This window comes from Heptranchias perlo, chromosome 4 (genome assembly GCF_035084215.1).
Source record: "Heptranchias perlo isolate sHepPer1 chromosome 4, sHepPer1.hap1, whole genome shotgun sequence".
Classification (NCBI taxonomy): Eukaryota; Metazoa; Chordata; class Chondrichthyes; order Hexanchiformes; family Hexanchidae; genus Heptranchias; species Heptranchias perlo.
In genome coordinates, this window is record NC_090328.1 from 86,100,261 (window position 1) to 86,112,794 (window position 12,534).

Below are 12,534 nucleotides of genomic sequence, written 5' to 3' on the forward strand. Positions count from 1 at the left end.
AAATATCTGCACCTCTTCTGGTACACCCCTGGCATAAGTCTAGCAGAATGGCTGAGAATTACACCAAAATATAAGCTCGGTCCCGGCTTTCTTCACAATTTTCTCCGGTACCTGGTTTGGAGCACAATTTACATCTGCCCCAAATTTTCAAATAAAACTGTTGGACGATAACCTGGTGTTGTAAGATTCCTTACATTTGTCCAAACAAGATCACCCATGTCCAGCGCAGGGGGCACCCAGGTCAGGAGCGGAAGAACAGCAGCAGGGGCAGTTTTCCCTCCACGGCTAAACAATATGAGGCGCAATTGCAGCAAGAAACTCTGGGAGTGAATTTCCATGGGGTTTCATTCGCTTGTCCACTGTAACCTCAGCGGAAGAGCTGTGGAAACTGTGGGTAAATGTCATAAATGGCATTTACGTTGTTTTTCTGGGGTTTCTGTGACTCTTCCACTGAAGTGACAGCAGATCAGTGGGAGAACCCCTGTGTGTGAGTGTGTGGATGTCTGGCTACTGAGGGAGGGGGTGAGGGTTAAAGCAGATTAAAATATCTGCTACCAGGTAGGAAAATATACTCGTGATTTTTTTTTTATTCAGAATATCTGGCAATGTTAGGTCTTTATGTTTTATATTTGAAATATTTCCCTGTTCAATAATGTTTCCTTTAAGCACATAAATGATCTGAATGTTCCCAATCTCCAAAAACAGCAGGGCACCTTGTTAAATGGTATTTTTGTAATGTTCAAAGCAGCAGTGTGGAACATTAATATCATCAGTGGATGTGAAATAATATAGTTACTATCAGTCTCAATTACAGGACCACTTACTGAACAGGGAGCTCTGTCATTGAACAGTAAATGAACCCACATATAATAGTGCTGCTTCATAATTATTGTCATACTGACCCCTGGCAAATTGATTTTCATTCTCCAATGTCTGTATTCTCTCGTTTGCTTCCATCAAACCAATTGCAGCATCTTGCTTGACTTGAGCCAGCTGAATCTGTAAATTCTTCACATTTCTTTTGTGCTTCTGTTTCTTGATTAAAATAAAAATTCCATGTCACATAATAGGGTAAATAAACACTGTGGCACTGATTCTCCAATCCACGCATCCTACAATTAATTATTTTGAAGTGATGGTTGTTATTTAGGGAAACACATCAGCTATTTTGTGTTCAGCAAGGTCCCACAAACAGCAATGAGTTGAATGACCAATGAATTTGTTTTTGGTAGTGATGGTTAGCGAAGCAGTGTTGGCCAAGGCACTGGGAGAACTCTGCCATTCTTCAAAGAGTGCAATGGGATTTTAATGTCCAACTGAACAGGCAGATAGGGCCTCGATTTAACATTTCATCCGAAGGACTGCACCTCTGACAATGTGGTACTCTCAGGACTACTTGGAAGTGTCAGCCTAGTTTATACATTCAAGTCGTAGAGAATAATTTTACCCTAACCCACCTGGTGGGAATCTGATCATTCTGGTCAATGGAAAGTAAGATCTAAATTCGTTCATACTCCAAGCCGGGCGCGATTCTGGCAGCGTGCAACAACAGCTCACCTGAACAGAGAGTCCCAAGGACCGAATTAAATTGCTACTGACCATCTTCACAGTGCCATCCCAAACTCCTGCACTGTTAAGATGGAGGCAGGTGGGAACGTTTTGGGAACTCAGTACGTTCTGTTGGGTGGGCAGGGTCACAATCAGCCCTTGTCTTTCAAATCACAGATCATAAAGAAGTGGAAAGTATTTTAGGAATGAGAAGAGACCATTTAGTCTGACAAGTCTGCCTTTCTTGATTGACCTGCGGCGGGGGGGGTTAATGGGAGGCAAACCAGAAAAATAAATCATTACAGATCCCCACGCGATCGTGACTTAATTGGTGGCCCTTAATGTGGCTTCCAGGTTTGGCGTCCGAAAGCTGAGTACACTTACTGATTCTCCTGCATTCTGTGGTGCACATCAACACCACCCCCCTCACATTCTGCCCTCACACTCTTCACACTCACTTAACACTCATCGTCAACTTGCCTTCATTTACTCAGCACTTCCTCACCTCCCCATTTGTGAACCCACCGCTAACACATACCCCAATCCTCATCCAATGTGATGTCTCTGTCTGATAGTCACCCCCTGATGCATCTCTTTCATGGTCAGCCTCACCCAAAGCAATGCATTTATCAGCTGACCATTTCACCCTCACTCACTCACACATTTGTACTTTCTCCCCTTGTAGGAGAAGAGAGCGCAAAATGCACAGGAGAGGGCGAGGACTGGAGGAGGGCCACAACAAATAGTGGTCCTCACAAAGGAAGAGGTCCTGCAGATCAGCCGGACGCTGGAATGCCTGGCTGTTGGGGATGCCGAGAATGGCACCCCACAAACGTCTGGTGACACTACTTTTACATTCGTCACGCACAACATGAATTGCGGTTATTAATGATTGGCATGTTGAATACCTCAGTATGCTCATCACAACATTACACATCTGTGACGATGCTTAATATTGCCTTCTGTCCTCTTCCAGGACCTTCAGCGGCCGAAGTGAGAGAGGGCGATTCCTCAGAGGAGCTCCTGGCCTCTGAGGGCGCAGCGTCACATCTTAGTGAGCCATCCACCAGGGCAGATACTCACACCTCGGTGAGTCCTAGTAGTCAGTTAGTTGGGTCGGCACCTGGTAAGTCATCACACACAAGTGAGCACAAAAAGACACTGGTGGCAGGGGCAGATGCGGAGAGTCTGCGTCGGTGGGAGCACTCCTCTCCAGGCTCTGCTCAGCTGGACACAGATGCTGAACCCCGGGGGCCATCCTTTAAAAGGAGAATGATCGAGGGCCAGCAGCACATTTGCGAGGTACTGGAACAGGTGCCACACGCACTCTCCACAATAGCACAGAGGATGGAGGAGTCCACCTCCTGCATTGGTGGACTGGTGGTGCAGGTAAGTACAGGAATGTCTGCGATAGAGAGAATGGCAGCCTCCATTGAGCTTCAAGCATGGCTCACAAATGAGTCCATTCAAGCCCTGACAACGGCTGTGCGGACTCAGGGTGAACAACATTCTGCCACCTTTATCAGGCAGACAGAAACTTTACAAGTGGGCTTCTAAGGCAACACAAATGTCCTCCAAGCTGTTGTCCAGCAGGGTGGTAGGAGTGATGTGGCCCTGGCCCAGGAGAGGGATGATGGCGAATGGGGACACGGAAGCGGGGACGCAACTCAAATCGCTCCCACGTCTCACCCATTGTCTTCCCCGTCAACCAGTACCCATAATGCTGCCTCCTTTCCAGGAGGCGGAGTCTGCCCCTGCACAGGTACAGGTGGTCAGTCTTTGGCGGGGCCCTCACGGGCTCCAAAGCCCAAAGCATCTCAACAATCATGCCATGAACAAGAGCAACCTGCCGCTACCCCTGCTACAGCCACAGGGGATGCAGCACATAGAAGAAGTGGGAAGAGGAAGGCAAAGGTTTGGTGATCTAAAAGGGCATGTACAAGGGTGTCTGACAGACTGTCATGTTTTTCATTTATATTTGGTTTTAGTTAAATTCACATTAAATGTTAGCATTCTCATCACTACTGCCACGTCTTGCCCATTCTTGACTGCCTTTTGCAATTAAAGCCCATTGGATTAAAGGGACAGTGGCAGCGTGGATACAAAATTAGCCAGGGAATGGAAAGCAGAGAATGTTGAACAGTTGTTTTTCAGACTGGAAGGAAGTATACAGTGGTGTTGCCCAAGGTTCAGTATTAGGGTGGGTGATAGTTGTAGACTTCAGGAGAACATTGACAGACTGGTGAAATGGGCAGACACATTGCAGATGAAATTTAATGCTGAGAAGTGTGAAGTGATGCATTTTGGTAGGAAGAATGAGGAAAGGCAATATAAACTAAATGATACAATTTTAAAGAGGGTGCAAGAACAGAGAGACCTGGGAGTGCACATACACAAATCTTTGACGTTGAGAAGGCTGTTAAAAAAGCATGTAGGGTCCTGGGCTTTATTAATAGAGGCATAGAGTACAAAAGCAAGGAAGTTATGCTAAACCTTTATAAAACACTGGTTAGGCCTCAACTGGAGTATTGTGTTAAATTCTGGGCACCACACTTTAGGAAGCATGTCAAGGCCTTAGAGAGGGTGCAGAAGAAATTTACTAGAATGGTGCCAGGGATGAGGGGCTTCAGTTATGTGGAGAAACTGGGGTTGTTCTCCTTAGCACATAGAATGTTAAGGGGAGATTTGATAGAGGTGTTCAAAATCATAAACGATTTTGACAGAGTAAATAAGGAGAAACTGTTTGCAGTGGCAGAAGAGTCGGTAACCAGAGGACACAGATTTAATGTGATCGGCAAAAGAGCCAGAGGCGACATGAGGAAACCTTTTTTTCATGCAGTGAGTTGTAATGATTTGGAATGCACGGCCTGAAAGGGTGGTTGAAGCAGATTCAATAGTAACTTTCAAAAGGGAATTGGATAAATACTTGAAGGGAAAATTTACAGCCTATGGGGAAAGTGCAGGGGAATGGGATGAAATGGATTGCTCTTTCAAAGAGCCGGCACAGGCACATTGGGCCGAATGGCTTCCTCATGGGCTGTACCTACTATGATAGCGCCCTTTCATGTGCTTCAACATGAACGGTGAGACTTGATGCCACCCAGTGGGTGGGTTTACAGTGGGTCTATGTGTAGTTGTAGGACTGTTTTGTGCAGGGGTCAGGCGGCTGGTGTCGGCACTGCTCTTTCCAGGTGCTCTGAGGACTGGACAATCCTCACTTTCCATATGTCTTTATGAGAATCATTCAAATATTAGTGACTCCCTAGCTTCACAAGCAGCCAGGGTATCCCCTGTCCCCAAGGAGCCAGCCCTTAAGGCTATTTGGTGCATGGAAGAGGGTCGGGATGTTGGATTCCCACAGAATGAACGAATCATGACAGCTGCCTGGGAATCTGGTACACACGTGAAGAAATCTTTTCCGGTGGTCGCAAACGAGCCGCGCATTGATGGAGCGATATCCCTTTCTGTTGATGAACAGTCCTGGTTCGTGTCGAGGTGCTCGGATTGCTATATGCGTGCAATCAATTGTACCCTGTACCCGTGGGAAGCCAGCCACAGAGTGGAAACCCGCTGCCCTCTCCGTCTGGCTGAGGTCGTCCACGGGGAAGTTGACGTAGTGGGACGCCCTGCGAAACAAACCATCGGTGATCTGTCGTATGCACTTCTGGGCAAATGACTGAGAGACCCTGGCGATGTCACTGGTGGCGCCCTGGAAGGCTCCAAGGGCAAAGAAATTGAGGGCAGTGGTCACTTTAACTGCACAGGCAATGCGATATCACCAGGCCCAGGCAGCACTGCATGAAGGAGGCTGCAGATGTCTGCGACCACCTGGCGACTCATTCTGAGCCTTCGTAGGCACTTTTCCTCAGAGGTCCAGGAAGCTGAGCCTCGGTCTGTAGGCCCTCTCACAAGGGTAGTGCCTTCTGCGATGTCGGTCCCTCAGTTGTTCCCCTCTCTGCTCTCCTGCAGGTCCCTGTGGCGCACCTCTGCGTTGTGGAGCTGCAAGTGGCGGAAGTGCACGCCATGCCTGCCACGGATGGTGATGTTCCTCCTCCTCCTCAGATGTAGTGGTGAATGCAGCCATTGCGACCCCCCCATCCTGATGTTGTCAGTTTGAGGGGGTCCAAAAAGTAGGTAAATATGTTAAACAAAACAATTCTGAATGAGAACCAAGAATTTTCAGTCTACACACAAAGAACTCCCAGTCAAAAGATTGTCTGAGAGAACTGAGTGCCCTGCTGCAATAACTCACCTTTTATCATCTGTCAAACAGGGATTTAAATGGCCAAATGGCTGCCGGCTGCAACCTGCCTAGTTTCCCATGGTGTTACACAGCACAGGAAACACGTTGAGGCAGCGTTGAAATCGTTTCCCGGCATCAATAACAAGATTAGTCACAATTCCAATGAGTTTAACTACTTTAATTCCTGCTTTAAATATCGTCCCGCTGCACATCCAGGTTCCTGAACCGCGCATGCACCCAGATGGGTCTGGGTCATGCGTGTTTTTTGGCAGGTTGGAGCCAGGATTCCTTCCTGCTCCGGAAATCCCAGATTTTGTTTGCCCCCCCGCCCCCAACGCAACCGGACTTTGAAGATAAAATCGTGCCCAGATTCTGATAATCAAATTGCAAGATTTGTTAATAATAATAATTTTTAATCTTGTACCACATGATTTGAGAAGCAATTAATTTCACTGACAAATACAAAGGAACATATTAACTTCTAGATATTAAAACCATTTATTTGATTTGTAAACCTGCAGATTCAAGTAAAATATATTGGTAAAGAAGTTAGATAGAATGATAGTAAAATTAATCTACTTACTAATTGTGCCAATTGTTCTTGAACACATTTATTTTCTGCTTCTAACCTCTGGATATACTATGAAAAGGAAAAGAAAAGCAGGTTTATAAAACATACCCCCCCTCAAAGAAATATAGCCTGGAAATTACACTCTGCAATATTATCACATGAACACTTGTTTCTATCAAGTTATTCTGTCTAGTATTTTAATGGAGACAGTAACCCATTTATTTTAGACATCTCTCTTAAAACAGCAACCAAAGGAATATGAAATGAGTATCTTATTTCTTTACTAATATCCTATCTCACAACCTGAAGCAAATTCCTGATGTAATTTGACAGTGTAATCACTTCAGCTGTTGTAGTGTATATTCACCCACTAACAGAAAAACAGCAGCAACTCTTTACAGCTAACAGTTTGCAGAAACCAATTACAATCTGTCCATTTTGAGCTAGCTAATATTTTACATAAAAAAATAAAATTTATCATCACTTGAAACTAGACAGATCCTGGGTCCATCACAATAAGAACTCTCCACCACATGCAATTGCTCATGTGGGATATATCAGTGAGTGAATCATCTCGATCACAGCAGGAACACACAGCGTACCCTATTATTTTATATTTGTGTTGCTCATTATGCTGCATGTGAGGAACTCCCACTTCACGTGACCTGCTGTCCTGCAAGGGCTCAAACTTTCCTTTGTTAGTTATCTAATGACTAACTGGCAACTATCTTTCTTGGAGCTGGGGAAAGAAGGGGAGGCAAGCAAGGTCTCCTTGGGGTCAAAGGAGACCTTGCTTGCCTCCCTTTCTCTCCCCACTCCAAGAGAACATAGGTGATGATGAAAGTTCAGAACTAAGTCAGCCCAACGTGGTAAACTTAGTAATCCAGTAGCTGTGCCAAGCAGGCCTACAGGACTCTGGGGCATTGTTGATGATTGACCAGCCAGTCTGCCATACATACAGAACCTATAGGTATAGACCGACCACTGAGAGTAGGATTCGTCCTATTTGGCTATAGATAACCTGAAAGCCGATGCCCTAATTGGTAGGGCGATCTTGGCTGGACAGACTGTATAGGAAGCTTGCTGGTATGCTGGTAGACTGCATGGTTTTGGCTGGCTAAACTCCACCAATACCACTTCGTAAACTTGAGGGTCACTAAACTTTGGCTCTGCCAACCTGCACCCAAACTGCCTGGATTTAGCTAAGTGAGGTGCGTGTGTAATTCTCAGCTTGGTTTGGGGGCCTCCAGACATGGTGATGAGTTTCCATGAGTGTCAGCTAAGGGCTAGGCAAAGAGAACATATTAGGAACATAGGAACAGGAGAAGGCCATTTAGCCCCTCGAGCCTGTTCCTCCATTCAATGAGATCATGGTTGATCTGTGACCTAACTCCATATACCTGCCTTAGCCCCATATCCCTTAATACCTTTGGTTAACAAAAATCTATCAATCTCAGATTTAAAATTAACAACTGAGCTAGCATCAACTGCCGTTTTTTTTTTATTTGTTCACGGGATGTGGGCGTCGCTGGCGAGGCCGGCATTTATTGCCCATCCCTAATTGCCCTCGAGAAGGTGGTGGTGAGCCGCCTTCTTGAACCGCTGCAGTCCGTGTGGTGACGGTTCTCCCACAGTGCTGTTAGGAAGGGAGTTCCAGGATTTTGACCCAGCGGAAGAGAGCTCCAAATTTCTACCACCCTTATCAGTACATTCTATCATCCAATTTTCCATGAATACTATTATAAAGAAGGTATGTCTGTATGCACTTTCTATCCATCACACTGGCATCATGCTTTCTGTGTCATTCTTGTCAGTTTCCATTCGGAGCTCAGAAGCAGCCAGCATCTTAAGATTGCTTTACATCTGTAACAAACTGTGACAGCTGGAGTGTGACATCTGTGTACACTGCATGTACTCCCATGGAACTTATCACAGTGAGTCAGAGGGTGTACTGTTTCGTAAGGACAGGAGGATTAAACCATATAATACATAATGTATTATCCTGCTGCTAAACTGTAAGTATATGGCCCTTTAAGGTAACACAGTGTAATTGCTCTGCATTCATGGAGTCAATGATTGGGTCAGTTACAGGTTGGACTGGTTTTTCTTTCTTTTTTAATGTGGCTAAGGCTACAAAGTTTAAATTATAAGTAAAGAGAGGCTAAAGTGAATCAGAGTATAATTGTTTGGAAAGAGACTTCTGCTTGTCAGTTTCAAGTGCAGGTCAGAGGCAGGGAGCATTAAGTTACTCTCTTTTTATGATTTTGTTACAGATATAAAACAGTGTGATGACTGCACACTTACCATTTTCAATATATTACCAGTGAGATTCCTGAGATACTGCTCACAGTGGCTTAGAAATTCGATCGCACAGTGCCCGTTTTCGGGTGCTAAACGGCCACCTAAGCCTCCAATAAGGCAGGCAGGAAGTGCACGCTCATTACGAGTTGGAGGTGTACCGACCGCCATATTGCTAAAGGCCAAAAAATCAGTGTGAAATGCCCACACCTGAAACAGGTGTTAGACCGTATGCATATGCAAATAAGCAAATAATATACAAATAATTCTTACACTTGTTTGAGGCCCCTGGTGCAAAATTGGTTTGCCTTGAGGTTGCCAACGCTGGATGTACTCAGGAAAACCAGGGCTATATACGGCCTAACAGGTTATCCAGCTGAATGTGGAGCTGGGAAGAGCAGAAGTGCACCTCCCAATCTCACATCCAAAGAACATGGGTCGCTACCGGATAACGATTCCCCCACCCGATCAACAGTGCAACCCCCCTCCCCCCAATCACTGCTACTATCCTCCGGCCACTGCTACCACCTACCCCCGGCCACCACTATCTCCCGACCTGATCGACCCCCCCAAAAAATGGGTGTGTCCAAATTTTTAGGCCAGCAAGTCGGAGGATGCACTGTTTTATAATGACAGGAACATCATACCATGTTAAAAATGTATAACTCTGCCACTAAAATTTATTGTGTCCTGATAAACCTGCAAAGTCCAACTGATAAATAAACACTGGGTGAGTTCATTCAGAGGTCAACTGAGAGGCTGCAGACATTGTGGCTCTGGAATCTTGTATTACTGGTCAGTTTGTCAGTATATTTCATATGCTACCTTTGTTTTTTTTTCAAATGTGACACAGAAATTTGTGTTGGACATTGTGTGATGTCTGGAGTGTGATGGGCATCGAAAGTGTGATGGACAGAAGTGTTTGTATATGTTAAACATTTATAGCGATTGGGGGAGATAGTGGTGGCCAGGGGAGGAGGTAGCAGCGATTGGGGGGGAGGAGTAGCGGTGGCTGGGGGGAGGTAGCGGCAATCGGGGGGAGGTAGCGGTGATCGGGGGAGGTAGCGGTGATCGGGGGAAAGAGGTAGCGGTGGCCGTGGTGGGGGGGGAGGGGGGTCGGAGTCCAGCAGCAGCCTGCAATCTTTGAATATAAGATTGGGAGTTGCACTCTTGCTCCTCCAGGCTCCACATCCAGGTAAGTATATTTAAAAACTTAAACTGTGGGTTGCGGCAGTCCCTTTAAGGGATCCATTATATGGATATTGATATCTATACAGATATAGATTTATGTTTTTGCAATAAATTACTGTGTCAGCCTAAATCTTAAATGTTTAGGACTTAAGACTCTTTTAATTGTTAATGCTGGTCTAATTTGTAATAACTTCAGGAATTTAGGAATAAACAATTGTGATTCCTCAATGAAACTGGATTAGAATCCTGTGAGAACTGGATCTCCGTGTGGAAACATATCTTTCTAGATGACCATTCATTTGGAAGAACTTGAAAGTCACAATTAAAAATACTCAACTGCAACATGTTGAACTTAACCTTTGTACACAAGTTATATTTGATATTTGTTATGTTTACATATTATCAGTCTTTGGTCAGTAGACATGTTCTTGCTGTCATTTTCAGGAGTCAATGTTCAAGAGAGTACTCTTATCTACCAAACAAACACAGATTCTCAGATGTAAATATACCATAAATCACCTCAACTGTTTTTCTTTCATTCAAGTTTTCACTGGGAAATTAAGTGTATAAGCAAATACAGATTTTATCTGGAACATTTCCCAGTGTAAATTCACTGCTTAATTCTATTAACAAAATATAATAATAATTGACAAAGTAAACTGGGAGATGCACCTAGATAAAGATATTGGGCACGATTTTAAAAGGGGAAAACGGGTGGGTTGGGGGCGGGGGGCATTCAAAATTGCAACCATTTCGGACCCACATCCAACCCGCCCAATTCCGGTTTAGGAAGAGGGGCGGGCAACCAACCCGTTCCCAGGAGCCAGGTTGGTGATTAAAATCTTTCAAGGAGGCTATGGGCCTCCATTTTTCCAGAGCTCCAATTTCAACCCCTGGCGGCCGGAATTACCGGGCCTTCTCTTTTACGCCACATGAAAGAACCATAGAAAAGACAAAGCTCAGAAGGGGACCATTCGGCCCATCATGTCTGTGCTGGCTCGAAGAACAAGCAGGTGCCCATTCTAATCCCACCTTCCAGGACCCGGTCCGTAGCCTTTAGCACTTTAGGTGCAGGTCCAGGTACTTTTAAAAAGAGTTGAGGGTCCCTGCCTCTACTACCAATTCGGGCAGCGAATTCCATACACCCACCACCCTCTGGGTAAAAAAAAATTTCCATCATGTCCCCTCTAATCCTTCCGCCAATCAGCTTAAATCTATGTCCTCTAGTTCTTGAACTCTCCGCTAGGTGAAAGAGGTACTTCCTGTCTACTCTATCTGGGCCCCTCATAATTTTGTACACCTCCATCTCAGGGCAGTGTCCTAGGCCCAACCATCTTCAGCTGCTTCATCAATGACCATCCCTCTATCATAAGGTCAGAAATGGGGATGTTCGCTGATAATTGCACAGTGTTCAGTTCCATTCAAAACCCCTCAAATAATGAAGCAGTCCGAGCCCGCATGACCTGGACAACATCCAGGCTTGGGCTGATAAGTGGCCAGTAACTTTCACGTCAGACAACTGCCAGACAATGACCGTCTGCAACAAGAGTCTAACCACCTCCCCTTGACATTCAACGGCATTACCGTCGCCGAATCCCCCACCATCAACATCCTGGGGGTCACCATTGACCAGAAACTTAACTGGAACAGCCACATAAATACTGTGGCTACAAGAGCAGGTCAGAGGCTGGGTATTCTGCGGCGAGTGACTCACCACCTGACTCCCCAAAGTCTTTCCACCATCTGCAAGGCACAAGTCAGGAGTGTGATGGAATACTCTCCACTTGCTTGGATGAATGCAGCTCCAACAACACTCAAGAAGCTCGACACCATCCAGGACAAAGCAGCCCGCTTGATTGGCACCCCATCCACCACCCTAAACATTCACTCCCTTCACCACCGGCGCACAGTGGCTGGAGTGTGTACCATCCACAGGATGCACTGCAGCAACTCGCCAAGGCTTCTTCGACAACACCTCCCAAACCCGCGAACTCTACCACCTAGAAGGACAAGAGCAGCAGGTACATGGGAACAACACCACCTGCACATTCCCCTCCAAGTCACACACCGTCCCGACTTGGAAATATATCGCCGTTCCTTCATCGTCGCTGGGTCAAAATCCTGGAACTCCCTTCCTAACAGCACTGTGGAAGAACCTTCACCACACAGACTGCAGCGGTTCAAGAAGGCGACTCACCACCACCTTCTCAAGGACAATTAGGGATGGGCAATAAATGCCAGCCTCACCAGTGACGCCCACATCCCATGAACGAATAAAAAAAATGTCACCCCTCAGCCTCCTCTGCTCCACGGAAAACAACCCCAGCCTATCTAATCTCTCCTCGTAGCTGCAATTTTCAAGCCCTGGCAACATTCTTGTAAATATTCTCTGCACTCTCTCCACATCAATTACGTCCTTCCTGTTATGGGGTGACCAGAACTGCGCACAATACTCCAGCTGTGGCCTTACCAGCATTTTATACAATTCCATCATTACATCCCTACTTTTGTATTTTATACCTCGGCTAATAACGGAGAGCATTCCGTATGCCTTCTTCATAACCTTATCTACCTGTACTGCCACCTTCAAGGACCTGTGCACATGCACTCCAAGGTCTCTCACTTCCTTTACCCCTCTCATTATATTCCCGTTTACTGCGTATTCCCTTTTACTGTTTGCCCT

The 12,534-nt window shown here is 45.8% G+C and overlaps 1 protein-coding gene across 1 annotated transcript in view; it reads right to left on the bottom strand.

The window, feature by feature from the left end:
- The window catches only part of LOC137320546 (coiled-coil domain-containing protein 192-like), a 73,826-nt gene that overhangs the window by 17,514 nt on the left and 43,778 nt on the right, over positions 1 to 12,534 (bottom strand). Inside the window, exons 5-6 of the mRNA XM_067982230.1 lie at positions 6,375 to 6,431; positions 903 to 1,035 (exon numbers count right to left, since the gene is read on the bottom strand). Coding sequence (XP_067838331.1) covers positions 903 to 1,035; positions 6,375 to 6,431 — 190 coding nt within the window. The remainder of the gene's footprint in view (positions 1 to 902; positions 1,036 to 6,374; positions 6,432 to 12,534) is intronic.